The sequence below is a fragment of the Entamoeba invadens genome (assembly GCF_000330505.1).
Source record: "Entamoeba invadens IP1 unplaced genomic scaffold scaff_1105074725849, whole genome shotgun sequence".
Taxonomy (NCBI): domain Eukaryota; phylum Evosea; order Mastigamoebida; family Endamoebidae; genus Entamoeba; species Entamoeba invadens.
The window spans coordinates 482,204-509,394 of NW_004440189.1; the positions used below are offsets into that span (position 1 = coordinate 482,204).

Below are 27,191 nucleotides of genomic sequence, written 5' to 3' on the forward strand. Positions count from 1 at the left end.
ACTGAGATCGGTTGCACTTTAGAGACTCTATCAAATGGGATGAACAAATTCTTTAACAGTCGCAACGTCTTTGAAAATTCTAAATAATTCAAATTCAAATTCTCAAGTGACTCGTCGAGACTGAGATGTGCTCTTGTCTTCTTTGCTAAGTCATTCAGAATGGTGTCTACAAGCCCTATCATCTTTTCAATCGTTTCTTTGTTCGGTGCATAGCAAATATCAAGCACATCGCTATAAATAAAGTCCAATGGCAATCTTGGTTTCTCGTGATTGACTATTTGCACAAGGCACTCCCCAACCTCCTTCATTTTATTATCAAGACTCTCTCGGGGAAGTCCTGTGTTTTTCACTCCCACAAACTTCACAGCACTTGCTTTCTTAAGTTGGAATATCGTCGACGTCATTCCCTCTATTTTCCAAGTTTCCTTCTCTTTTCTCTTTCCTCAAAAAAAGTGTTGGGGGTTGTTTTTTTAAATAATTTTTACTATGTATATAGTATCTTCTAGTGATTTTAATTTATAATAAAATTTACTATACCTTTACTCGCGAATTGGATTTCATGTTCTGATAAAAGCAAAGTTAATTAAATTTCCGTTCAATTGTATGTTAATTTGTATAGAATTCCAAACTTTACTTTTAATGTATTTTATAAAAAAGTAAATTCAAGCCTCAATAAAGGCACAATGAAACAAAGCATTAAATAAGAAGCGCTCAGCCTTGTGTATAGTACCCATTGAAAATATAAAGGTTGTTGCTGACAGCTGTTGCAATTAAGTTATCGTTGGGATGGAAACGAGTGAGGGAGACACGAGCTGAATAATCTATAGGCATCCCTGGCATATGTTCTCTTGGGGCGTACTTCATTAAGAGTTTTGTGTTACTCATGCCTTCTTGTTGCAATTGGTTTCTCGGGATGGTTTGTGGGAGTGGTGCAAGTACGCGGGGTTGGAAACGGTGTGATAACAAAGGCAGCGTCTGTTTATTCTTCAGGTCATGCACAATGAACTCTCTGTCATAACTCCCCGTCACACAGTATTGGTCAGTCCCGTCCAATGAAAGATCAAATTTGTCATACAAAACGTCGTTTGCTTCCAACTCCGAAAATCGCGAAATGAGGTGGTCGTGGATCGGAATGACGGTGGTTGGACTTTCAGTTTTTCTCAGATCAAACGTTCGCACTGAAAGGTAATCCCGCACGACTAAAGCGTTGCCATCTTTCGTCATCTTAATTGATGAGATAGATGGGAATGATTCTTGGCGTTGTGGGTTAGCAGAGTAATCGTCGGTGTTCACAAAACCTATATAATAAGTCTCTCATGTCTTCAACTGTTAACTAGAAATTGCAAATGAATAACAACAAAGATAACAAACACTTTATCGCTGATGAACATGTCTTTGTTGAACGCATGTCGCATAAACGAACTGTTCCTGTGGACGAACCATACGTGAAGATGTGGTCGCTCCCATCTTTCACTTCGACGCAAGTGATGAGTTCCTTTGAATCGTCGACGTTCCATTCGACCAAGTCTATTCATTACTATTGTTCGCAATTGTACAAGAGTATAAATACATTTAACAAACTATAGCAAGAGTCTGCATGGTTATAATTCCATAAGTTAATCTTAAGGAAGTCAGCAGACAAGAACGTTTCCATATCAGCCAACGGACACAATGAATGTATAGGGTACCCATGGTTATTCCCAAACGTTTGTTTAGCTTCAGGGAACATCGTTTGTTGGTCCGGGACGTATTCCGGGACTTCCGAACCGTGTTTATAGTGAGTTGTGTACATAGTCCTCGACGCTGTTTTCCATAGCTTAATAGTTTTATCTAGAGTTGAATAGTATGTCACGAAGAAAAGTAAATTGAGTGGTAAAATTATAGTAAAAATATAGTAAACGAAACAAACCATTAGTAGTTAGTAAAAGAGTTAAATCGTCAGTGGGTTGATGGACGAATTTGACGACGTTAATCTTTTCTTCGATTTCCATACTTCTTAAGCAATCAAACTCTTTTTCGTGGGACGCGAATTCGGTCCAAAACTTAAAATCGACTTTCCCAAGTTCGTCGTTTCTGGATTTCTTAAACAACACAACACGCCCCCCATAATCACCCGCGGCAAGAAAATCACCATTGGGTGAGAACTCGATTGTCGACACCGTGTCTTGATCACTAATGTCGTCTTGTATCGCTCGATCCCCTCCAAAGACTTGAGTGAGTCTCCAGTCGATCGAATACATCTATTTTTTTCCTTTGGATCTTTTTATTTTTTTTCTCAAGCTGCTAATGTGCCATCGAATTGTTTTAAGACCAATTTCCCGATTTTTTATACGGTTTATAACTGGTTTTATTCTGTTCTCATTTTTTTGATCTTGACAAGATTGATTTGATTTACTAGTCATTATAGCTTATTTATTAATATACTATTAAGATTTCTTGGTCGATTAAAAAAAACTCGAAATTAGAAAGTATCAATAATAGTTACTAAAAGGTAATAATAAGTGAAAAAAATAAAAACTAAGTTAAAAAGATTGGGAACAAAACACAACTCAAAAAAAAAGATGAGAAAAATACTGAAATTATCTGAGATCGCAAAAGAAAGACAGAAAGATTTGAAAGTTTTGAGAGATTCGCAACGCGCAATCTTCTTGTCAAAAAAGAGAGTCATATCGATGGACACAAAACTTTTGAAAAGTTATGAAGAAATAGCAGATCTTTTGAGTTCAGATTTGATTGGTGAGCAGTTGACAGGGCTTCAATCTTTGTGGAACGTAGCCGAAGTTGAGACGAGAAAAAACGAAATATCAGAGGAGTTTCTCTCTTCGGGGTTACTCTCGAAGGCCATCATGAAACTCAACGATGTACCTTATAATGTTCAAAGTACTATTTTGAACATCATGATCAACATCTCAGCAGTCGACAACGGAACACACTTTCTCGTTGCACTTGGGTGTATTAATAGCCTTGATATCTGTATCAGGAAAAAAACTCCAGCGCAGAAACAAGCGATGTTCTGTTTGACTAATATAGTCACGTCCAACAAAACACCGAAGAACGAAGAGAATAAAGAAATTGTGGATAACGTGATAGAAAACGCTTTTTCGATGATGAAAGAAAGCCCGTCAGAGGCCGTGTATTGGCTCTGCAGATGTGGCGATTTTTATCAAAGCATTGAGAACGGAAATGAATTTTTTCAGATCAAAATTTCAGACTACTCAAAAGAGATTTTCGAACATTTGCTCGACTTTATTGAAGAAAGAAATGCGGGGGATATCGCCAATATTCTTTCATTGTATTTGTATCTACCAAATTACATCTCCCAACTCTTTTTACAAAACGTTCTTCCTCTCTTTTTTGAGGAGTACAACAAGGTTCCCAAACTCGTTCTTTCGTTACTTGAATTATTAGAACTCTATTCTGCTGGCATTCTCAACGGACTGTACATCACTACATGTGCGGACTGGATGTGCAATTCGTTGTCTTATTACAACAAAAACGGATGTTCAAAATTTAAGGATCTTTTGTTTTTAATTGTAAAATCTTCGGAACATCACCCCGAGTTTTTTGAATTTATGAACTTCTCAGTATTTGCAATGTGTGATCTTTTGATCGAAGACCAGAACGTTGACATTGATAGGAGAACAATGTTAGCAAAATTTGTGTTAAAGTGTCTCTATTCACAAAGACTTTTGTCTATCATGTCAGAACTACCATCATTCTTTGTGATGCTCCAGGCTATTATTTCCCTTTCGGATTTTTTGTTTTCACAGTTTGTCGAGATCTTGTCCGAATTTGCAAGGTCAAATCGTTTGGTTTTCACAAAGGATTTTTTCGAGAACATTGCCAAAATCTCGCAAAAGTACCATCTGACAACCAAAACTCAACTTGAGCTCCAAACTTTGTTTCAAATGTTTTCATTCTAATTTATTATACATTACTTTAGTTCATTATACAATAAACCACAAAGTGTTGTTTAAATGATATTAAGTTCTTGTTGCCAAAAGGTCGAGTTTTTTGGGTTGATGAACCTGCGAAACAATGACAGCGATCAGTGTTGCAATCAAAAGGACCAAAAAAACGGTTCCAATTGCGAAATTTTGCAAACATGACCATAACATTGGCTGCAACTTCTTCTGGCAAGTTGTTTTACTGACACTACCATACTCCGACGCGCAGAGTGGTTGTGGTCGAAAGTCGTCCCATCCTATATTATTAAATCATGATAAAGTCGTACACTGAAAACAAACCGCAGCACCCGAACTTCTCTTCCCACAAGGCGAGAGATGATACCATGGATTTATTTGTTGCTCCCCTCATCGAGAAATAAGTGTACCCAAAATATCCGACCGTGGTAAGCCCCGCAATTATAGAAAGACCAATCAAGATGTATGTAATGAGGCTTAGCCACTGTTTTGGGAAGAATATATATACGACTACACACGCTGCAACCAATCCCATCAAACAAGCAAGAGTCAACGTCTCGACCATAAATGTTTTCTTGGAGTAATAATTGAGCGACGATTTACTCAATGCGTTGTTTTGTTCCATGTTCATCATTGGACCTGCAAACACAGCAGCCGCCCACCCACCGGCTAACAAAAAGATCCCTGCACCTAAGCCAAGGAGTACAAACCATATTGGGCTCCACTTCATATCACACGCCATTCTTTAGTCTTTCTAGTACACAAAAAGTTTATAGAACTCGAAAACAGATTGATGGTTTTTTATTGTAGTTCATAATTAGTATGATTAATACGTTAGATATATTTAAATGATAATAATTAACTAAATTATAATATCTATATATTATTTGAGAATGTGATATTTGGGTGAAATTAAAATCAAAAGAGTGTAAAAGCAGTATCATTTAATTAACGAGGTTTTTTTTGTTTTATTTTATTCTAATTTGAAGTAATGAATAATATTTATTATTTTATATATATATTAATTTATTAATTGGTATAATATAAAACAAACTCGTTAAATATATTATCCAACAAAAGAAGTGTGTTAGTTTCCCACTTTTCCCAAATATTGACCTTTAATATTTGCCTCAACTTTTCTTTATGAAAGATAGTAAAAAATTATAATAAATATTAAAACATTATAATAAATTATTTTTTTTTGTTTCCCACACAAAATGATTACAATTTGTCATAATAACACCCAAGTGCCATTGTTTTTAAACAATTATTTTTATTATAGTAAAAATATAATAAAATATAGTTTACACGTGTAGCACAAATCGACTCAGTTAAGAAATAGTTACACTCTAAATGTCTTCATCAAACTTCATGTTGTCCGGTTCCATTTCATTATAAAAAATGGACCATTCATTTTTAACTGGTGAGAGTGAAGGCAAGAACGCGCTCAGTAGAGCAATCAAGTAAATGAGCATTGACCCGCTTTGGAAGTATGTAGAGATGGACGTGTTTTGTGAGAAGAATGAAGAAAAGAAGAGCATAAACAATTGAGACATAATAAAAGCACCTGTGCACCCCGCAAAGTACGACAGTTGTTTTTGCACGACTGGTACAGTGACAAAGTTGTATGTCATCGCAAGAATATATAAAGCCCACGAGTATAAGAAGAAGTAAAACAATTCTTCGATGATATCAAAATAGAAAGAAGCCACATATGGGAGAGTCGTAGGTATTAACACTGCTTCTTCTATAACAACAATATGTAACACGGAGTTTGTTATTCGAATGATCATAAACAAACTTAACAACACTCCTCGAAAGATCCACGCCATCTTACTGATCTCTTGTCCGTTTTGTTTCGTGAATGAGTCGTCGACAAAAAACAAGAAGCAGAAGAAGACTACATTAAACATGGCGTAGAACGCTTTGGACACCGCAAAGATGCCAACCCATTCAATCGTATATGCAACTCCATTCCATGGAAAGGAATGACCTACAACTACAAACACTAATAACCCAATGACAAATTGAAATGAGGTGTACGTTCCCTTCTTATGCACAAATCGAAGCTCAATAAGAACGTACAAAGCAAATATAACTATCGATATCAAAAATAACACCAAACTGTACATGATATTCGCTTGGTCGTATGTCGGGTTGGACGTTAAAATAATGAGCGAACCATTCACTGTATAATTCACTTGACTTCCATTGAAATCGGGAATAACCACGGCGATGTCCATATCGCTTTGTTTTTTGTACACCTGTTGGTCAAATATGACTAACTCTCCACATCGCGTCGACCCACTATAAACACACTTGAATTTGTATTCGTGCGTTTCGTTATATCCCTCCTCGTATAATGAGACTCTTAGTTTGTGTTCTTTATTTATATTTCTCAACGCCCCAATACCAAAATCAGTGGTAATATCTTCAGTATATATCATTTTCATACTAGCGGTTTCCTTCTTCAAATTCCGCACTTTGTACTGCACAAGACCGTTTCCCATATCGTACGGTCCTTCGATCGTTTTGTTATATTGATCAGGTCCGAAAATGCCGATGAAAATCGAGAACAAAACAAAGAGTAATGCCATCGTTATAATAATAGCATAGTGCACCTTCTTAAAGTGTGCCAATTGTATTTCCGCTTCCATTGACTGTCTTATTCAGTTTATGTATTTTATTTCTGTGTGTTTTGTTGTCTTGTAATTATATTAATAGAGTGTTTTACTATACTGATATAGTTCCATATGAATTCCTCTTTTTGAAAGCAAAAGGACGAATAACACTGACACCCAATTATGAAGAACAGGTGGCACTTATTTCAGTTACAAACGGAAAGACGAAGCACAATTGAGTTAACACATATAATCATATAACATTATACAACACCAGAACTCGCATACACTTGCTTTATTTCTTAGTGTACCTATCTCGTCGTTTTTTGTCGAGCATACAGAACGTTTTCATAACGTCCACCTTCTTGATGGCGTCTGCAAGAAGCCACTCGTCCGCCGTGTAATCCGTCCAGTCGCCAAATCCGTCTGATCTTAAAAGTTCTCTGAACATGTCTTTACAAAAGTCGCTCAACATGATATCCATAGCGGTTGGTCTCTTGATTGGATCGTATTGGAATATTTGTTGCAAGAGTTCGTAGGCGTTATCTGGAGAGTCCGTGTACATCAATACCTCATCGATGCCCTTTCCTTCAACTTTAGGTATTTTAGTGTATGGGCTTTCAGGGTTCATTGCTAAGACTTGTTCGACAGAGGGTGACCCAATGATTCCCATAATCTTAGATAACTGGTCCGACGTTGTCATCCCTCTAAAGAGTATTTGACTTGTCAGTAACTCCGCTATGATACACCCCACACTCCAGATATCAATAGCAGTCGTATAATTAATGCATCCAAATATCAACTCTGGTGCTCTGTAGTGTCGGGTGCATATATAAGCGGTGTTTGGTTGTTGGACGTCGAGGATTTTGGCTGCGCCAAAATCACAAATCTTGAGGTGGAGCTTCTCTCGATCAATCAAGATGTTCTGTGGCTTTAAGTCTCTATGGCAGATGTTCATACTGTGGAGGTAGCACAACCCTCTGCACAGTTGGTAAGTGAACAACCGGACGTGCCCCAAAGGTATAGGAAGTTGTTCGACAGTGTAGTCATGTAACATCTGGTGCAGACTCTCTGGGTAACACTCTGTCACAAGGTTTAAGCATTGCTCTTCATACTATTCGTCGTTTCTTCTTATTATTCTTTAAAAAAGTGTTATAAAAAAGGTGTTAAGTTGGGCATTAAAGTCTTCTAATATAATTTGAAGTAATTATAACTTTGTAATAGTATTTATACAATAATAACAATATAAAGTTAAATGAACTATATGAGTGGGGTTTCAATAGCAACCGAAATTATAATACTAGTTTAATAGTACTTGAATAGTAAAATTGTCATTATTGTAAGTTAGAGATATAAAAGAGAAACAAACTCCAGGAAGGGTTGTAGTGAATGAGTCTAAAAGCTCCACGACGTTAGTGTGTTTGAGTTTATTGAGTATGAAGAGTTCTCTGTTTTTCAGCTTTGGGTCTTGAAGGACACGTTTGACAGCAAAGACATGTTGTTCTTCATCACTAACACCTACTACTATACCGAAAGTCCCCCAACCAATGGTCTTAATGACGCGGTATCGCTTAGTAGATGACCGTAAGATAACACCTTCTTGTTCTCCGAAAATAGACAATGGGCTTGTTTTAACGTCTCTTTTGCTCGGGTTTTTTGCCATTACATACAATGTCCTTGATTGTTTATTTTGCAGTGCTTTTCGTTTGTTTTCCTCTTGTTATTTTTAGTCTTTGTCCCTCACAAAAACTCTTCTCTTTTTACCTACACTTTTTCAAGTTCCTTTCTGCGTTCTCTCACTTTCTTCACCTTTTTTTCTCTTCTCATAACATTTTCTACTTTCTGTTGTCTTAAGATCGTTTTACTATATCATGTTATTATTTTTAACTATTTTTTAAGATTTGTTTTTGTTGTAATGAGGAACTTAGTCCAAGTTGTTTGAAAAGACAAAATGAAAAACAGTAAATAGTGGTGGTTGGGTGTGAAAGTTTTCAAATTAGAAGTTTTTAAGAATAAAATCTTTAGAAATTTAGCCGAAATTAATGAAATAATAAGTGTAATATATTAAATAAATATTATAATTAATTAACGAGGTATTTTACATCTGTATTATTAAAAATAATTAAAATGTCATAAGTTTTATTATTTCAAGCATTTAACCCACAAATTTAATGCTAATGATGTGTTTTATAACTTACTTTTATTAATTATTAATTTTGTGTTTAACACGTTTAAAATATTAACTAATATATTAATAATATTAGTAAAATTTTACTACAAATAATTAACTATTATTATTTATCATAATAATAGTTTTTATAAAAAAAATAGTCGAGTGTAAACTATTTAGTTATAATAATATATTATTTATATTTTATTAATAAATGTAGAAAAAAAAAAATATTAATTAATATTATATATTATTAATATTTTATTAATAATTTTTATTATTTAATAGTAATATGTATTATAAATTAAAACTATATTATCTCAAACACACACAAAAATAAAAAAAATAAAACCTTCCCTGAATCTATATCAAATAATACTTTTAATTAAAACGAATAGTAAAAAAATGTCAGAAAAAGAACCCTCGAACTTAGAAAGTCGGACAGATGGTTTGTTCTTTCCTCAAGGTACAAAATTTTTGGAATGAAAATTTCTAATAACTTAGGCTCGTCGTACTAAGAAGGTTGGAATCGTCGGTAAATATGGAACAAGATACGGTGCCTCTCTTCGTAAGGTGATCAAGAAAATTGAGATCGCCCAACACACCAAATACGTCTGCCCATTCTGCTGCAAAGAAGCCGTCAAGAGAACCGCCTGTGGTATTTGGGAGTGCAGAGCTTGCAAAAAGCAAATTGCTGGTGGTGCCTTTACCATGTCTACAATTTCAGGCGCTACTGTTAGATCGACTGTCAGAAGACTCAGAGAAGCTAGACATGCCCAATAAGCTCTTTCCTCAGTTTCAATCTATTTCTTTCCCGTGCTGTCTGTCTGTTTCAGAAACCCTAAATATAGGGTTTTCTTTTTTCGTTATATTTTTAAGGCAATTTGGAAACCCTTTTTTTTAAGTTTTGCCATTTCAGTGGAGTGCAAATGATATAGAAAGAAACGTCATTCTTTGTTAAATATGGAAAGATCACAAACTGGAATAGAACTTATATACATCAATGGATATTGAGAAAACAACAACCCTCACACTTCTGTCGCACCCAATCACAACACTCCAATATTTCTGTCAGTACATTTTCCGGCAAGTCAATAGGTTAGTGCAGTTCTCTATTAAATCGTGGGCGATCAATATCTTAGCTATTTTTGTCCTCACACACGTCATTATTTCGTTTGTTGAGCCGGAGTTTCTGGAATTCTATTTGTATCCAACCAATTTTGTGATCAAGTACGTCATCTGGTGGTTTGGTCTTGGTGTGTTGTCTTCAGTTGGTCTTGGGACCGGTATGCACACTGGTCTTCTCTTCTTGTTCCCACACATTTTACATGTCTGTCTTGCTGCTACTGGGTGTCGGTCGATGGAATTCACTTCATTCAACGACATGTGGTTTACTCCATCATTTCGGTGTCTGTCTGCTGTCGATGACAACAACCCCATTCCTTCCTTCTTCCAGATCTTTTGTCGAGTTGCCATCCCTTGTTTCATATGGGGGGTTGGAACTGCTTTTGGTGAAATCCCGCCTTACTTCATAGCATACACCAGTGCACAAGCGGGTATGGAGAACAGAGAGGTGCTTCACTTAAAAGAAGAGACTCCAACAAATCCAATCGCGCGGTGTATTCAGTGGATGCAATTATGGATGGTATATGCTGTAGACAAATATGGCGTATGGGCTATAGTAGCGCTTTCTGCTTGGCCCAATGCTGCTTTTGATTTGTGTGGGATGTGTTGTGGCTACAACTTGATTCCACTCAAGACCTTTTTAGGAGGGACTATAATAGGAAAGGCGATGATCAAAGTGAACCTTCAGGCCGTCTTTTTCATTACTTTATTTTCTAAAGAGCACCTCGAACTATTTATCAGTTACCTTGCCCTAGTCTCGAACTCACTCGCTGCTTTTGTGAAAAGGATTTTAGACCAAACAGTGGAAGATTTCAAGAAAGGTCCAGCACAAAAGTCGAAGGGTGTCTTTGGGATGGCGTGGACTGCAATGATGTATATTGTTATCGGTTATTTCATTATGTCATGCATTGAACAGCTTGCACAACAAGAGTACATCCACGAACAGATCGCTTCAAAGAAGGAAGAAAAAACACCAAAAAGTGATTGAATTCTTGTGTTTTTACATCATTATATCTTAGGCAAATTCACTGTCATTGCCACTCCAATTGCTTTAAAACAAATAGGGTTATGCCCTGCAACACACAATTGAAGGAGTAAAAATCTTAGGGAAAATACCTCAGACCTGAGAGATTGAACAAATAACATAATAAGACCAAGAAAAAAATGAATAAAAAAGGAACAAGTAGTCCAATTATTCAGCGGCCTTAATGATATCGGAGTCACCAGCATCGACGATGCTCAAGACAGAAACACCGAAGTAACGTCCACAAGCGGTTCCCAAATCGACGTTAGTTCCAGCGTAGTGGACGACATTGACTTTAGCGAGAACGGCGTAGTACTCGACACGGGCTCTTTCAAGAGATGGGCAGTTAGAAGAGATGATGACCAATTTGCTCTTTCCTTCTCTAATGCTTTTCAATGTGCTCTTTGTTCCGAGGACGTATTTACCACTCTTAGTGACCAAAGCAAGCTTTGAGTTGACTCCTTCTTGCGTCTTTTTTGCTTGTTTGACACTCGACATGGACGACTTGGCATTCCAGTTCCTAGGTTTTCATCAGTTCTTTCCTGTTAGGTTACTTGTAGTTTTTTTATTGTTATAATATAGTTTTGGTATAGTTTTCCTTGAATAGAGTTCAAAAGCACAAATTGCACTGATGGAAGACAACACCCACTGCGTCGTCTGTGACAAACTGGCGAAGTACACGTGCCCCATTTGTCTACAAAAGTATTGTTCGGTACCATGCTTTAAGACACACAAAGAACATTGCAAGAAGAAACCAATGGAATATTTGTCTGTCGAAGCAATGAACGACGACACTATTGCTGAGGACCTCACATTCATTTCTAACGCTCAGGCCTATGTCCACACACTCGTTACTAAAAGAAGAAGTGTCTTGGAACCAGCTTATAAAGCTAAAAATCTCCATAAAAAATTAAAGAGGCAAGAAAGAAAGCCAAGGCCTATGCAAGACGAAGAAGGTAAACCAAAGAGTGAAGTCCAAAAGGAAGAATTAAACAATCAAATACCTGAAAAGACTGGATTGCAAGTCGAAGAGACACAACACCACCAAAACGTACTTAAATAGTATATTTATTAGAAAGTTATGATAGTATTATATCGGATATCAAATTGATTGATGCCTGTGTTTTGGGTTATTTTTTGGAGTGTCGAAGATAAATTGTCATCCGATATATTACTCCAGATGTATAGTACAAAACTCATAAAAACAAATGGCGTGCCATTGGGAACCTATCATCACACAGTACTACAAGACTTTGGGCGACCAAGCAAAAAATCAGCCAGTTTTTGTGATAGACTTTCAGTACTGTTACACCACCCAATTTTCAACCGTCCCAATCGAATTCTCAATTGCCGCGTTGCGTCCAAACAACCCCTCAGAATCTCTCGACCCATATACAAAAATCCTTCGACCGGAAGTCCCCGACAATTATAAATTGCGAGCAAAGCAACACGCAAAGACAGAACACCAAATCGACGACATCACAAACCCCGAGAAAGAAACGGACTTTGTGATGGTGTGGAAAATGATGAATAAGTACATCAACGACTTGACAAGCTCCGTGTTCCAACCCGTCGTCGTGTGTAAGGGGTTTTCACGTGCGATGCAGTGTGTCGAGTACATCTCGCGACAAGCAAACGTCTCAGGCAACGAACTAGCGGAGAGTGCTTTTAGGGTTATGTTTCCTCTCGACGAGTTTGTCCAGACAATGCTCTCTCTCAAACGTGTTGTTATCGACCAAAACTATTTATCAAGAGTCGTTAAGCCAATGCTAACCTTAAACCCTAATGAGGAATACCGGTGCTCATTCCATGCCGAACAGAAGAATATATTGTATGGGTGTTCAAAGGCAAATTCGTTGTATTTTGTTCAATTCTTGACGGACTTGAACATCCCGGAATGCGTCAGTAAAATTGCGTTGTGACTGTTTTATTGTTATTCATTTTGTTATTCGTAATTATAACGCTCCATTTTTTCTTAGAGAGGAGTGACTTGGATACCACATTTTGCAGATGGGAGAAATAGTATTGCTAATAGTAAACCAAAAAATGCTATAATTCAAATATCATTAATTATTATTAATTAATATTTATTAATATTTATTAAGTTTGAATTGTTTTTTATTTAAAGAAAAAAAACAAAAAAAAGCAATTTTAACTTTTTAACACCCAAAACAATAAAAAAAACAATACAGAAAGAAAAAAAAATAATAAAAAAAGATTTTAAAAAGCAAAATCATATCATCAGATTGAAAATTGATTGAAAAAATGAGACGTGGAGATAATATGTCGGAAATGCTTGAGAGAAAAAAATGTGGATTCAAAAAGAGATGGAATGGCAGAAAATAAAAAAAAGAACTTAAAATACTTCCAATTCAAAGTGATGCCCTTCCTCGGAATTGCTCCACAAAACTTGGCAATGTACATCGTGACATTCCTCTTCCTTCTTCTTGTGATGGTCTTTTCGATCATCGCTTTCATCCTGATAACAACGGAGAATGTCCAATTCGATTATACGGAGCCGCAAATCTTGGTCGTCAATGGCATTAATTGAGTGTGCACAGTAACACAGTGAGTTCTAATTCATTTATTATTTACACTCAATCGTTCAAATTGAGGACGTCTCATATAGATCACTAGATGTGATACAACATGTTTACATAGTGAGAGTAATAATAGTTAAGTCGGTGTTCCAACACACCAGGACTCGAACAAATGGTATGAATTTCTTTCGAGTTAATCACACTCGCATCATTCTTTATAACTTTTTTACTACAAATATTAATTAATATTATATCTATTAATCATAATATCATTATTATTTATTATTACTATACCTTCATTAAATAAATCATTAACTTATTGATTAAGCAAAATTAAACAAAACATGTATAAAAGCTATTATTATTAGTAAAAAATATTATAAATACAAATTAAAGAGTTTATTTTTCAATCTCACCATAGATTGTGATTGTAAATAGAGTGAAGACATTATGAGTGGACGCAATCCAATCTTTCATATTGTGAAATAAAAAGAGAAACAACACTGAATACTAAAATAATAATTATTCTTCACATTGACTTTCACTTGACCTCGTCCAAAATCGTCCCGACAACCGACAAGATGCATAAACCCACACAAATCACCATACATGGGATGAACACTAAATATCTCCAAATCGGGACATGAGCGTCGGGTAGCTTAATCCACTTGTGTCTGTTTTTCATGATGTCGACATCCATATCAGTTTCCGGGTTGACTGCAATGTTGACCTTATTCCCATCAATCTCAACCTCCTTCTTATTTTCCTCGTTATCCTTCTGCTCTTTAATATTGTCCAACTCGATTTCTTGTTGTCCAGTGGCGTCGGTGTTAATCGTGAGAACAACATCGGCAACTCCTTCATTCTTTTCAGCTTCGACCTTCCCAAGTGCAGTTTCAATATCGTTCTGCGAGAACTTTTGGTTGCCTTCAACGACTTTGTTGTAAATGATGTTGTCAATGACTGACAGTTTTCTGAAGTCGGGAGACCCAAACTTCTCAACCCGCGGCCATAACATCATGATACTCATCGGGCAAATGTAGACGACAAATATGGAGAAGATGGCAGAAGCAACTGAAAACACTACACCGATATCTGCCAAGAACGAGGCAAAGAGGGTAGTCAATAATAAAATAGTGAATCTGATTGCCATGATCGCAACTCTGCCGTTCCACATGGTCGTGAATTTCCACTTCTTCGGAAGGTATCTGTAAATACCCGCACAGGTCGGGAACATCAAAGCAGGGTATGAAATGACAACCACGATAATCATTAATATTCTCGACACAATGATCAGCCAATCAATTTCCGTGCTATTCGGATTGGAAAAGTCGTTGAGGACATTCGAAGACACTTTGTCAAAGGACACATTCCCACTGATCGCCATCAACAAATACAAAAAGGCGCACGTGCAGATCGAAACAAGGGAACCCCCTTGCAACGCAACTAATTTGGTCTTTTTAGACATCCCTTTGGTCCCAGAAAACAAAGGTGGAAGGCAGGAATGGATTTGGAAATTCTATTTCGTCAGTCTAACTCGATAACATGTGTTCGAAAGAAACAAACGGCAGTTATAAACGGCGCCATCGTGAAGAATTCCATCACACCAGACGGCCACCACTTTCCACTAAATGTCGGGATGTTATTGGTCCCGTCGCCATTCGACGATTTGTCATTCGCCCCAAAGTAAATGGCCTTACCAAACACAACAAACGACGCAATGACTGCAGAGATGACAGTTAACATAGATATCCTGTTCAAGAACTTCACGGATTTGGGAATGATCAATGGGAAGTTGAGCAACACCGCAACCAAATACAAAATGATGTAATGCCATTTACAGTAGACGCCCGCTGTTTTCCCTTCGTAACAGGTGTCCATTGTATAACTGAACTTATCTCGAGAAGTCAAGTCTTGGATAATACCAAAGAGGTACTGTGTAGCAATGACTTGGTAAATCATCAACACACAAAAGTAGAAGGCCGTGTTACAGACATCCACGATGATCGCAACAACCTTCCCAAAAAACATCGAGAGCAGCTCACCCATGGTTGCCGCTCCTGTGATGTAAATTGCTCTGTTGTAGTAATACCAAGTGATTAAGAAATACACGATGGTCGCTATGTTCCACAAAAAAAATCCGACTATCCCCATTTTGTAGCAAGTCAATGCAAGCGACAAAATACCAGCACCAACAAGTGAATTGGTGAGTGAAAACCCGAGGAGTACCGAGTTGATCGCAATCTTAATCCACGTCTTGTTTGTTCTTTTCATCTCTCCAACTTCAGTCCGGTGGAATTCTTTCTCTTGGAGCAACAGCTCTTGAAAGTTCCTCGCAATGACATCTTCCACAGTAAATCCCTTCTTAGTCTTTTTCAATTTTTTCACCTTCTTGATCTCTTCCTTTGTTATCTGGTCATCATTGTGCTCCTCTTTATCTTCTTCATCTGTCTTTCTCACTATTTTGACGACTTTACTTTTATAAGCAACCTCAGCTCCATTTTCACGTGCAACTTCATCCTCATCAATCTCAGAGTCTTTGTCATCAGAGTGTTCGATGTCCACGTCTAAATCAACGTTTTCATTCTCGGATATATAGTCGTGTATACCATCCTCAAAGTCGCGCTCGGGGTATGCTTCAAATTCACCTTTTTCTAGTGTTTTAGACAATGTATCGTTGTCCAAGTTGCTACTAATAACTGCTTTTGACATCTTCTATAAAACACAGTTCGCCACTCACTTGCTTTCATCGCGTTTTTCCTTCTCTCTTCTTCTTTCCGGTTCTTTTCCAGTTTGTTTGGTCCGTCTTGAGATGCCGAATCTTCGTTGTCTCCTTTTTTACACAAACAACTCTACTTTCCTTTTGACTCTACTTCTTTGTTCTGCAAAAAAGTAGAACCACACTTGCCATTTTCATATTTTTAATCCCTCTTTTGATTTATTCTTTTTTTTTCTTTGATATTTAATCCTATAATAGTTGTTTTTATTATAATAGTATTATAGTTTGATTGTCTATTTATATGTTTTGCCAAAAATGTATAATGTGCCGCAAACCATTTTGAGTTGTTTTTAGTTCTTTATTTCGATTTTCGTTGAATACTGGAAATAATCCAACGAACTATTTTCACACAAACAATATTTTAGTTTTTCACCCATTTTTTCGATATATATTGATCTATTTTCTTCGGATTTTTCGGGACAAAAACAAAAATATTATTCACTCTAGTAAAAAAAAATTATACTAAATATTTCCTAACAGCAAAAAATCCCGTTCTTTTAATGATGTTTTTTAATAAAATATTAATGTCATTATTTAAAAAATAATGGCATTTGTCTGTTTTGAAACCCTTGTTATTTGTCGCATTTTTTCCGTTTAGGTTTTTATTCCCATTATTTTTGGCTTTTTTTGCTAATTTCTTATTGCAATTATACAACAAAGATAAAAATGCCAACCCTGTTTTAAAAACTATAATATAACTAAAATTGTTCTATTTATAATAACCAATCTTAACTTGTTTTGATTGGCAAAACAAATACATTGGTTTTGTTTTACTATTTAAAATAATTAGAGTTATGATAAGAAATTAAATATGCGAAAAAAATAAACAATTTTTTTCGTATTTATAATTATACTATTTTTGTTATTATTCATGTTATTGAATAACATTTTAATTAACATTAATAATAGTTAATTATAAGAGTTTTTACTTTTATCAGTTTTTATCAATTTGTTATTTTTAATTAAAATAAAATAAATAAAAATTCTATGAATAGCCAAGTTTGAAGCTTGACGTATTATATAATAATCAAAATCATAGGGTATAATATCCCACTCCCCATTCGCGAAAAAGCAATGGAGTATGATTCCACAAATCACCCGTTACACCAAAACACCTCGAAACTATACAAAGTGTTTAATGAGAATCCTGTAATTAAAACAGACTTGTTGATGCTTAAAGACAATTACATCAACGATGTCAAACTTTTGAGAATGGCGAACCGAAATGAAAAAACATTCTGCTTTAATGATTCAAACATCAAAACCATTTTACTTGAAGAGGAAATATGTCAAACTACACAATCAAATTTAAAAAAAGACTTAATATTACAACACATTGACTGTTTTGATATTTTTGGAAACGATGAAGAGTGTGTTGACACACCACAAGATTTGGAGTCTTATTCAGAACAACATACAAAATGTGATACACTTTCTCCACAAATGCGACAGCTCTTTGAAAAATTCTTTAAACTTCCAAAAGACAAAAAAGTCGATCAAGAAATCAAACAAGCGACAAAACCCACTCTACGAGTGACCAAACCAAAGTGTATATCAAGAACAATAAAATCGAAATCCAAAAAGAACACATTTGATATATACAAAAAAGCCAAAAGTGTATATTAAGATTCTTTGTGGTTTCTAAAATTGAAATGAAAGTGAACACAACACTCAATTTAAAGCAGCTCTGATTTTATCGTTGAACACATTCAATTGCGGGTCTTCCCAAGTCGACTGCCAGTTGATAGCATTTTTTTGTGCGTCTTCAAGTTTGATTTTGGGGTCGAAAACCTCAAACATGTCATCTTCGGCCATTGTGTTAATCACCTCCATTGGTTGACTCATAATAGTGTTTGATATTCAAGTTTTGAGTTTCGCTCCTTGTATTACAAATTTTAGTTTTTATATTAAACATTTTTATTACATTATTATACTATAATTTGTAATAAACTAAACTATAAATAAACTAAAACAGTTATAAAAGAGCAATAAGAAAAACAACGAGAAGTGTTAGTTCTACTCCCAAATTGAAGTCTCGAATATTGTTATTATCATCGACCAAACAACTTCCACTTTCAGAACAAGTGAAACCAGCGCGACAATACCCACACTCTATTGTGCACGAATTAAACATATAATTACACTCATGATTTTGGCATAAAAACTGTTTAGAAGAGCACTCGTTTTCACGCTTTTGAGACTGACGACGGACAAACGTCAAATCAGTAATTGTTACTTCTGCGCCTTCACTTGCTGCAAATACAAACATAATAAAATTGCCTCTCTGTTAGTGCGATTTTGAGTATAAATAACATTAAAAACAAACCGAAGTTTCGACACCTGTGATCCATCGACGCTTTCAATTTCAGAATATGATTTCCAGTAGCACTGTCAATAGTTTCAGACGAGATTACATCGAGTGGACTACACAAAAACTGCTTTTCAGTTGTATTGGATTTTACAGCACCCATGCCCAATTGTGAGTATTGAAAATGATATTTTCCATCATGAATAAATGTTGCTGTTATTTCACTGAAATGTTTGGAGAATATTAAAGTCGACAAATACCTAATGTTAATGACAGTGACCGTCGACACAGCTTTAAATTTGATACCACTTGCGTCCGGATGTAATTGGAAGTACAAATCCTTTTCGAGCGAATATGCATAAATAGCCCATGAAAGTGTCCCGTCGAATGTTTCTTTGTTATAAATGACATTACTTGGTCTGTATTCGCATTGTGTGTCATTGCTCTCAATCACAAATGTACTTTCAGCTGGAAGTCTTGTTGTGAAGTCCCAGCCTTTGGTATTAAATTTGACTGAGTTGTTTCCTAAAGTGTCGAAGGCATATAACACGTACTTCCCAAAAGGAATGAAGAAGTTAGACGTGTCATCCATGTAATACTCCTGTTTGTTGATCTGAAGAATATGAATTGGTGTTTGAACACCAACTGCCTGGACTTGTACCATATTGTCTTGATGCCTTTTGGGTATGATAAATGGCAATAACGTCAAATAACACAACTCTTTCTTTATTGTAACTTCACCAATCAGCGCGTTAACAACTGCGGTTGACGAAGACAGTCTTGCAATAACTTCTTCATCTAACAACACCACTTTCGAAACGTCGAACATCAAGTCTCCAATCATAAATTGATTTCTTTGAGAAGTCGAGTTAACATGGAACGTGCCAACTACCATACACTCAGAAGACATTTGTGAGGCTCCATGCAAATTCAGACATAACCCACACATGGTTTGTGTATGCCCTTTATACTTATCGTAAAACATCTCCTCTGAAATAAAACAAAATGGGATTGTGTCTTGTTCTTTACGAACAATATTTAACATTACACATGGGGGGTTCAGTGAAACAGTAGCATTGTCCATCATGTGTTCAGAAATTGTTGATAACGTGCTTGCAAGGTATCCATCCTATCAGTCAATACAATTTTGTTGATAGAGAAAACATACAAAACAACTGTTTGATGAAATAACTTGGGAAATGAAAAAAACGATAAAAAGACAGAACATAGTGATGTATGTATACTCAGATCAGTTTATTCTCGAATAAAAAACCTATTATCTTCCTTAAACTCGCTTATTGGTATACTTTTTAATCTTTTGATCAAAATATATTGTTTTTATATAACTATTCAACGAAAACAATTATATTGGTATACAGAATACTACGCGTTTGTATCATCCAGTTATGGAATTTACCTATTTTTAACCATTTTTATGAAAAAATATCTCCTTTCATTTCATTGAATTGGATTTATATTTCGAATGGAAATTACATTTCTTCTAAGTATATTAATCTATAAATTATAATTATATAATTGTTTTTTTTGTTTGTATTATATTTTAAAAAACTATCAATTTGTATTTAATAATATTTACATTTTAACAAGTTATTATTAATTATGAAGTTTAATTTCCTCATTTCTTTTGATAAAACCAGTTAATATGTAATTTTTATTAAATAAATATTAGTTGTTTCAAAATCATCATATGATTGTATTAAACTAAAATATAATAATAATTATATTAATATTTAAACTTAAATTTAAAACCCCATAACGTTGACTTCTTGCTTCAAAATGTTTAAAATCGATACAAGTTAAAATGAATAAAAAATTATAAACATTTTATTTATTTAAAAACAATAACTAATTGATTAACAATATCAAATAAATTTAACAATGTTTTTAATTATATAATTATATTTATAATTACAAATACTATTATTAATAGTTAAATTTTCATTATTTTCATATCAAATTTCCATGAATTTAATTTTAATTTAATTACTTTAACCAAAACATATTTTTTACCCATCAATAAATTACCAATCACAGTTATGGTATCATTATTAATGTATTTTACCATTTGTATTGACATTTTTTAGTTTTTATAATTTAATTAATATTATAATAATTAATAATTATATATTTAACCAATTATATATTTAAAAAAAAGTTAATTTGTTTTAAAAACAAAAAAAGTGAAAAATTTGCACTTAAACAATTATTCTGGTCAAAATATTTTAAATACTTTTATAACTTTCATAATTTTATATCCTAAAAACCCCAAAATTCTATTTCACAATTTCAAACACTTTTTTTGAACAAAGCAAGTTGAAGTGTTTGAAATTGTTAAAAAATTAAAAACAAGAATTAAAAACATTTATTAAAAAATTTTACAATATTATAAATTTAAATTAATAATTTATACTATATTATATAACAGTATAAAGATATACTATAAATATAGTATATATTAATATATTAAAAAGTATAAAGAGAGAAAATATTCCAAGCAAATAGGACAAAACAAGTGATACCCCTAAAATACAAACAAATAGTTATGGGTGTTCCAAAGCGTCTCTAATGTCTTCTGTATATTTGTCAAAAGCTTTACTCGCTGCTTCATTGAATTTTTTGTTTTTGTCATTAATAAAATCGCATCTGACTATTTTTTCCTTCCTCTTCCGATGGAATTTTTGTGCGTCTTCAGACCCTTTTTTCATCTGCTTCTTGAGAAGTTCGAGTTTCTCGTCGGAGACATACCCCTCTCCAACTTTCGCTTGAAGACTTGTGTCATTTTTATACGCATCATATCCTTCTCTTGTTTTCTCTTCGTCAAGCCATGATATCTTCTTTTCATACGCGTGGTAAGCTTGTCCCGTGATATCCCCCTCATACCTTTGTGTTGTTTTTTTCTTCACGTTTTTGTTAGCGGGTTCGTCGAGCCAAGTGTCTTGTTTTTGTATTGGTTTTGTCTTTTTCTCTTCTTTTCTTTGAGCCGCCTTTTCTTCCATCTCTACAAGTTCCTCAAAAGATAAATGTTTGCTCATCTAATTGAATATTTGATTGAATTCTTTGTTGAATTAATTGCAAAATAACGCTCCCAACAACACCCATTGAAACCCTAAAAAATATTTCCACAAAGAATATATAACCAATAAAATACAAAAAAAGGACGATAAGAAAACCTCGAGGGTTTGAACTCTATAACAAAGCAATGTCGCAAGAAGAGTTGCGAAAAACGTTTCAAGACAAACCCGTCGACTTGAGTCAAGCGTCCTTCGACTTTTATTCGGCCGATGAAATCCGACATTTGAGTGTGAAAGAAGTGACAAAGGGGGCAACTTTTGATTTATTAGGAAACCCTGAAGAAAATGGATTGTACGATCCTTCACTTGGTGTCATTGAAAGAAGAGGTGTATGTCGCACTTGTGGGTTGAACGAAGACAATTGCCCAGGCCACTTTGGTCATTTTGAACTCGAAGAACCTATGTATAACCCACTTATGTTCGACCAATTGATTCTTCTTTTAAGGTCAATTTGTTTGGAGTGTTTCACCTTAAAAGCATCACAACAAACCCTTTTAGGGGTTGCCATTGAACTTGCACGACTTGATAAAAATGATATTGGTGGTGCCTTAGCAATCAATGAATTGGCTGAAGAAGCAAAGAAAGTTCAGATGAGAGCAAATGCTTCTCGAGGCAAGTTAAAACATGAACAAGAGAATGAAGAATACGACTACGAAACGGATGTGAACATCTCAAATAAGTTACTCAAGATTTTTGAGAATGAATGCTCAAAACGTATCAAAAAAGAACCGGGATACATCCACACTGAAATTCAAAAGAGGAACGTTGTGAAATCGTTTCTGATGCACATGGCTAGCTTATCACAAAAGAAGTGCCCGTGTTGTGGAAAGATATCTCCAAAGATCAAAAAGTCCGACAACAAGTATTCCATTTGGTTTTATGGAGAGACGGCTGGTGTATCTACCAAGGAAGATGGTAAAAAGTATGACACGACCCCATCCTTTATTATGAACATTTTGAAACAAGCTTGGGAAAAGGATAAAGTGCAGAAGGAAGTCTTGAGTCGGTTATGTTACACGCAAATGCGTGGCGGTGACAAATTGGATGTGATCTTACCGTCGTACCACATGTTCTTTGTTGAGTGCCTTCCTATCCCACCTTCACGCTTTAGACCATTGAATCGATTTGGTAACATGATCTCTGATAATCCACAGACTTCTTATTACAAGGCGATTATTGAAAACAGTCAGAACTTGCACTTGAAACGAGGAAAGAAAGAAATCACACTAACAGAGAATATGTTGATAGAGAACATGCAGAAAGGATATAACCAACTTATTCTGAACAAAGACTCGAGTATGCCTGCTTCTATCAAAACTACTTTGGAACATAAAGTCGGTCTTTTCAGATCAAACATGATGGGTAAGAGAGTTAACTATGCGGCTAGAACCGTCATCTCACCAGACCCTTTCATCCCAACGAACACTTTTGGTATTCCTATGCCGTTCGCTATGAGACTTTCTGTCGCAACGCCAGTCAATGAAAGAAACTTTGAAGAGATGAAAAAGGCTGTTGTCAATGGCCCAATGACTTGGCCCGGCGCTCTATCTATAGAAGATGAATGGGGTAAAACCTATTTGTTACCGGACGACTCCGACCCTTATTCTGTTTCTAAGAGACAAGGTGAAGCTGACCGATTGCTTGCAGTTGATCCGACTGCCCCACGAAACTTCAAAACCGTCAGGAGACACGTTATTGATGGGGATATGATCTTGACTAATAGACAGCCAACACTCCACAAGCCTGGAATTATGGGTCATTACGTCAAAGTATTGAAAGTTGAAAAGACCATGAGAATGCATTACTCGAATTGTAACACATTTAATGCCGATTTTGATGGTGATGAAATGAATATGCACTTGCCACAGAGTATCATTGCGAGAAGTGAAATTCAGAACATCGCACTGAGTGACGAGCAGTACGTGGTACCAAAGAATGGACAACCTTTGAGAGGCTTGATCCAAGACCATATCATCTCATCGTTTATGCTCACGAAGAGAAACACGTTCTTTAACAGAGAACAATTCTGCCAAATTGTTTCTGATGCGCTGTATGGTGTCAATGAATCGTATTCCATCTCATTACCAACACCAACTATTCTGAAGCCAACTATGCTCTGGACGGGAAAACAAGTTGTTTCTGCTATTTTACTCCATGTCGGAACTAACCAGCCACATATCAACTTTACTGGTAAATGCAAGGTGTCGACGAACGAAATTGGAGAAGGTGGATATCAGACGGAAGAACAGAAGAAACTTCGAACACAGAAAGATGGGTTCAGAGAGAAGTGGGACGGTGCCAATGACAGTCAGTGCATCATTAAAGAGTCTGTTTTGATCACTGGAACGCTTGATAAGAATCAAATTGGTGCTTCTAATGGTGGACTGATTCACTGCATTTATGAGTTATACAATGCGAAGACTGCGGGACTTTGCTTGTCCATTTTCTCACGACTTTTGACGAATTATTTGCAGCGAGTGGGGCATACCTGTTCATTGGATGACTGTATGTTGACTCCAGAATTTGATGCTAAAAGAACGGAATTGCTTAACAAAGCCAATGAAGTGTCTCGTGCTGCCACAGCAAAACACTTTGGATTGACTGGGAGAAGTAAATTTGACATAGATGTAGCGTTCTCTAATGCAAGAAGAAGAGTTGAATCTGCGAAGGATTTGGACAATGCCGTCAAGTCTGAAGTGAATGATTGCACTTCTTTAGTAATCAAAGAATGTATTCCTAATGGCCAATTGAAGGCATTCCCATGGAATTGTCTTGCGCTGATGACGACCACTGGAGCTAAAGGTTCGAAAGTGAATCATTCTCAAATCACTTGTTTACTTGGACAACAAGAACTTGAAGGCAGAAGAGTACCTATAATGGCGACGGGAAAGACTTTGCCGTCATTCCCAAGATATGACGCGTCAGCTAAAGCTGGAGGATTCATTGCAGCTCGGTTCTTGACTGGTGTACCTCCACAAGAGTTCTATTTCCATTGTATGGCTGGAAGAGAAGGTTTGATTGATACTGCTGTCAAAACAGCCAACTCTGGGTATTTGCAGCGATGTATTATTAAGATGATGGAGTCGTTACATGTTGAATATGATTATACAGTAAGAGAATCCGATGGGTCAATTGTCCAGTTCATGTACGGTGATGATGGCATCGACGTTATGAAGAGCGCCTTTTTGAATAACATTGACTTCTGGGCGAAGAACTATAAGGCTATTGTGACGAAGTACGACACTGCTTCTATTGCTCGATCTTTCAAGGACGGGTACAAAGAAGCTATGAAGTTACACAGAGACTGTTCAAAACATCCCGAAAAACACGACCCAGTCCTCTCTGTGTATTCACCGGGTAATAATTTGGCTGCATGCAGTGAGAAGTACTACAACTTGGTCAACCAATATATCAAAGAAGATAAGAACAAAGATTTCAAGGAAGGTAGACTTGACGAGAAAAAGTTCCGTACGATGATGATGGTGAGGTACAACAAGTGCTTGGTGAACCCGGGAGAGCCAGTTGGGATTGTTGCTGGTCAGTCCATTGGAGAGCCGTCAACACAGATGACGCTGAACACATTCCATCTTGCTGGAAGAGGTGATGTGAACGTCACGCTTGGTATGCCAAGAATGAAGGAATTGGTCATGTTTGCCAAAAGAAACATTTCCACGCCATCTATGGTCTTGTACTTGAATGACCCAAATCAAAAGAACACGGAAGACCTCGCTAAGAAACTTACGAAAGTCACATTGGATAACATTGTTGAAGGCATCACTTGTATCGATTCCATTGTTACTGAGGGAAGTGTCAGGAAGAGAAAATACCACGTCAAGCTCCAACTTGTGTCAAATTATAAAACCCTTGTTGAATTTGTAGAGAAGCAATTAGTCGAAAAGATCCAAGGTGCCATCCATACGGAAATTGTAAAAAAATTGAAAATCAAGGATGTTAATGATGTGACTTACAACGACGCAGGTAATGAAGAAACTGGTGCAGTTGTTGTTCAAGAAGAATCGGATAAGAAGCATGAAAAGGTCAAGAAAGGACTGAAGGCTACTCGAGATGAAGACGAGAAGTCTGACGAGTCTTCTGAAGAGTCTGTTGATAAAAATATGTCGGAAGAACCTGAGAAGTCTGAGGAGACTGATAAGAGTGAGGAGAGCGAAGATGAGAAGAAGAAGCCAAAGAAGAAGGAGAACAAGACTAAAATAACAAAAGAAGTGAAGAACTTAGAAGTTGAAATCACACTTGGTGTGAACGACAAAGTGTCTATGGTTTCTGTGGTCGAGAAAGTCATCACTAAAATTGTCTTATACGAATGTCCTAAGATCAAACGAGGTCTTCCATTGACCAAAAAGAAAGACGGGAAGACGTTGTATTACGTCATGACTGAAGGTGTTAACTTACGGAAGATGGCAGAGTTTGCGGAGTATGTCGATGTTAACACGATAGAGTCGAATGACGTCTACGCGGTCTCGCAGACTTATGGTGTCGAAGCCGCTCGAGCTGTCTTAATAAACGAGATAGGAGGTGTCTTTAGAGCGTATGGTATTGAAGTTGATTCGAGACACTTGAATCTTGTTGGTGATGCCATGATGTTTGAAGGAGAGTATAAACCATTGAACAGAAGTGGTATGGATAGTAACCCATCCGTTTTCACAAAAATCACGTTTGAGACGTCACTCAGTTTCTTGGCCAAAGCTTGTATGTCTGGGCAAATTGATAATCTCCACAGCCCGTCAAGCACTCTTACCCTTGGAAAGCACACGACTTTCGGTACAGGCTCGTTCGACTTGCTCAACGACTACGTAATGAAAAGTGATTGATTACTTGATTAACTAGTTGTGTTTTCGATAGTAATTATTTACTATTAGCATTTATTAAAATTGTAATAGTAAAGAGCTATAACATTTAGTTATTTATAATTTTATGTAAAAAAACTAAATCAGTGTTATTATATAATTATTCTATTAGATCACTAACAATTAATTGAGTAATCATTAGTAATTAATTAAGTAATAATTCTAAATAGTTTTATTATTTACAAAAGGAATGAAAACCACTTCGGATAGAGAATTATTTCGATCAAAGACGAGAATTAAATTGTTATAAAATAATTATAATTTACTAAACAATTTGGGTAAAAAAATGGCTGCCATTTTGACCAAAAACGGAGTTTGTTGCAGTTTTTCGACTTTAAAGTTATAGTAAAGGTCGACATTCATTCGACGAAAACAAGAAAAAAGGCAAGGCAAGACAAGTCACACAAAACAACAAATTTACAACTATTTTGAACCCGTGACACGTTCGTTTGTTTGCGAGTCAAAGGGTGGTAAGAATGGAAGTAAGTCGCGTTCTTTATCATTTTCGTCGAAAGTGAAGTCGAGGGAGTCGAGTTGCTTGAAGTAAGAATCGATGCTGTTATTCATCTCCGACACCATGTTTTTTGCCTCTTGAAAGTACTTTGGCGTCTCACACATCCGTTCTTTGATCACTTCAAAATCGCCTTGTTGCTCCTCTAGAAGCGAAAAGAGTGAATTTTCATCATCAAAGATCAGTGGCCGACTGGTTAATGGTTGTTCCATCGATGAAATAAACTTCAGAGT

General features: G+C 35.8%; 16 protein-coding genes across 16 annotated transcripts; 7 read left to right on the forward strand and 9 right to left on the reverse strand.

Annotated features, from left to right (window-relative positions):
* Positions 1-17: 17 nt before the first annotated feature.
* EIN_226080 (cullin family protein) lies at positions 18-404 on the reverse strand (the record flags this gene model as incomplete). The annotated part of the gene is made up of 1 exon (XM_004254968.1): positions 18-404. A coding segment is annotated over one exon (387 nt), but the record flags the coding sequence as incomplete, so codon positions are not given.
* Positions 405-711: 307 nt separating this feature from the next.
* EIN_226090 (protein phosphatase pp2a regulatory subunit B, putative) lies at positions 712-2,240 on the reverse strand (the record flags this gene model as incomplete). The annotated part of the gene is made up of 4 exons (XM_004254969.1): positions 712-1,298; positions 1,372-1,527; positions 1,582-1,830; positions 1,910-2,240. The coding sequence occupies 4 exons, from the start codon at positions 2,238-2,240 to the stop codon at positions 712-714; spliced, it is 1,323 nt and encodes a 440-aa protein (XP_004255017.1).
* Positions 2,241-2,561: 321 nt separating this feature from the next.
* On the forward strand, positions 2,562-3,923 carry EIN_226100 (hypothetical protein; the record flags this gene model as incomplete). Its single annotated transcript, XM_004254970.1, has 1 exon — positions 2,562-3,923. The coding sequence occupies one exon, from the start codon at positions 2,562-2,564 to the stop codon at positions 3,921-3,923; it is 1,362 nt and encodes a 453-aa protein (XP_004255018.1).
* Positions 3,924-3,983: 60 nt separating this feature from the next.
* EIN_226110 (hypothetical protein) lies at positions 3,984-4,665 on the reverse strand (the record flags this gene model as incomplete). The annotated part of the gene is made up of 2 exons (XM_004254971.1): positions 3,984-4,204; positions 4,248-4,665. 2 exons carry the CDS (start codon positions 4,663-4,665, stop codon positions 3,984-3,986), a joined length of 639 nt encoding a protein of 212 aa, XP_004255019.1.
* Positions 4,666-5,272: 607 nt separating this feature from the next.
* Positions 5,273-6,580, reverse strand: EIN_226120 (hypothetical protein; the record flags this gene model as incomplete). Its single annotated transcript, XM_004254972.1, has 1 exon — positions 5,273-6,580. The coding sequence occupies one exon, from the start codon at positions 6,578-6,580 to the stop codon at positions 5,273-5,275; it is 1,308 nt and encodes a 435-aa protein (XP_004255020.1).
* A 259-nt stretch (positions 6,581-6,839) lies between these two features.
* EIN_226130 (hypothetical protein) lies at positions 6,840-8,207 on the reverse strand (the record flags this gene model as incomplete). The annotated part of the gene is made up of 2 exons (XM_004254973.1): positions 6,840-7,658; positions 7,914-8,207. 2 exons carry the CDS (start codon positions 8,205-8,207, stop codon positions 6,840-6,842), a joined length of 1,113 nt encoding a protein of 370 aa, XP_004255021.1.
* Positions 8,208-9,159: 952 nt separating this feature from the next.
* On the forward strand, positions 9,160-9,497 carry EIN_226140 (60S ribosomal protein L37A, putative; the record flags this gene model as incomplete). Its single annotated transcript, XM_004254974.1, has 2 exons — positions 9,160-9,162; positions 9,219-9,497. The coding sequence occupies 2 exons, from the start codon at positions 9,160-9,162 to the stop codon at positions 9,495-9,497; spliced, it is 282 nt and encodes a 93-aa protein (XP_004255022.1).
* A 220-nt stretch (positions 9,498-9,717) lies between these two features.
* On the forward strand, positions 9,718-10,827 carry EIN_226150 (transmembrane protein, putative; the record flags this gene model as incomplete). Its single annotated transcript, XM_004254975.1, has 1 exon — positions 9,718-10,827. One exon carries the CDS (start codon positions 9,718-9,720, stop codon positions 10,825-10,827), a length of 1,110 nt encoding a protein of 369 aa, XP_004255023.1.
* Positions 10,828-11,031: 204 nt separating this feature from the next.
* On the reverse strand, positions 11,032-11,361 carry EIN_226160 (60S ribosomal protein L30-3, putative; the record flags this gene model as incomplete). Its single annotated transcript, XM_004254976.1, has 1 exon — positions 11,032-11,361. The coding sequence occupies one exon, from the start codon at positions 11,359-11,361 to the stop codon at positions 11,032-11,034; it is 330 nt and encodes a 109-aa protein (XP_004255024.1).
* A 133-nt stretch (positions 11,362-11,494) lies between these two features.
* On the forward strand, positions 11,495-11,926 carry EIN_226170 (hypothetical protein; the record flags this gene model as incomplete). Its single annotated transcript, XM_004254977.1, has 1 exon — positions 11,495-11,926. One exon carries the CDS (start codon positions 11,495-11,497, stop codon positions 11,924-11,926), a length of 432 nt encoding a protein of 143 aa, XP_004255025.1.
* A 145-nt stretch (positions 11,927-12,071) lies between these two features.
* EIN_226180 (hypothetical protein) lies at positions 12,072-12,785 on the forward strand (the record flags this gene model as incomplete). Its single annotated transcript, XM_004254978.1, has 1 exon — positions 12,072-12,785. The coding sequence occupies one exon, from the start codon at positions 12,072-12,074 to the stop codon at positions 12,783-12,785; it is 714 nt and encodes a 237-aa protein (XP_004255026.1).
* A 1,159-nt stretch (positions 12,786-13,944) lies between these two features.
* EIN_226190 (amino acid transporter, putative) lies at positions 13,945-16,115 on the reverse strand (the record flags this gene model as incomplete). Its single annotated transcript, XM_004254979.1, has 2 exons — positions 13,945-14,922; positions 14,970-16,115. 2 exons carry the CDS (start codon positions 16,113-16,115, stop codon positions 13,945-13,947), a joined length of 2,124 nt encoding a protein of 707 aa, XP_004255027.1.
* A 1,141-nt stretch (positions 16,116-17,256) lies between these two features.
* EIN_226200 (hypothetical protein) lies at positions 17,257-17,808 on the forward strand (the record flags this gene model as incomplete). Its single annotated transcript, XM_004254980.1, has 1 exon — positions 17,257-17,808. One exon carries the CDS (start codon positions 17,257-17,259, stop codon positions 17,806-17,808), a length of 552 nt encoding a protein of 183 aa, XP_004255028.1.
* A 349-nt stretch (positions 17,809-18,157) lies between these two features.
* EIN_226210 (hypothetical protein) lies at positions 18,158-19,574 on the reverse strand (the record flags this gene model as incomplete). Its single annotated transcript, XM_004254981.1, has 2 exons — positions 18,158-18,462; positions 18,509-19,574. 2 exons carry the CDS (start codon positions 19,572-19,574, stop codon positions 18,158-18,160), a joined length of 1,371 nt encoding a protein of 456 aa, XP_004255029.1.
* Positions 19,575-21,051: 1,477 nt separating this feature from the next.
* EIN_226220 (hypothetical protein) lies at positions 21,052-21,543 on the reverse strand (the record flags this gene model as incomplete). The annotated part of the gene is made up of 1 exon (XM_004254982.1): positions 21,052-21,543. One exon carries the CDS (start codon positions 21,541-21,543, stop codon positions 21,052-21,054), a length of 492 nt encoding a protein of 163 aa, XP_004255030.1.
* A 167-nt stretch (positions 21,544-21,710) lies between these two features.
* Positions 21,711-26,411, forward strand: EIN_226230 (DNA-directed RNA polymerase I subunit RPA1, putative; the record flags this gene model as incomplete). Its single annotated transcript, XM_004254983.1, has 1 exon — positions 21,711-26,411. The coding sequence occupies one exon, from the start codon at positions 21,711-21,713 to the stop codon at positions 26,409-26,411; it is 4,701 nt and encodes a 1,566-aa protein (XP_004255031.1).
* Positions 26,412-27,191: the final 780 nt, after the last annotated feature.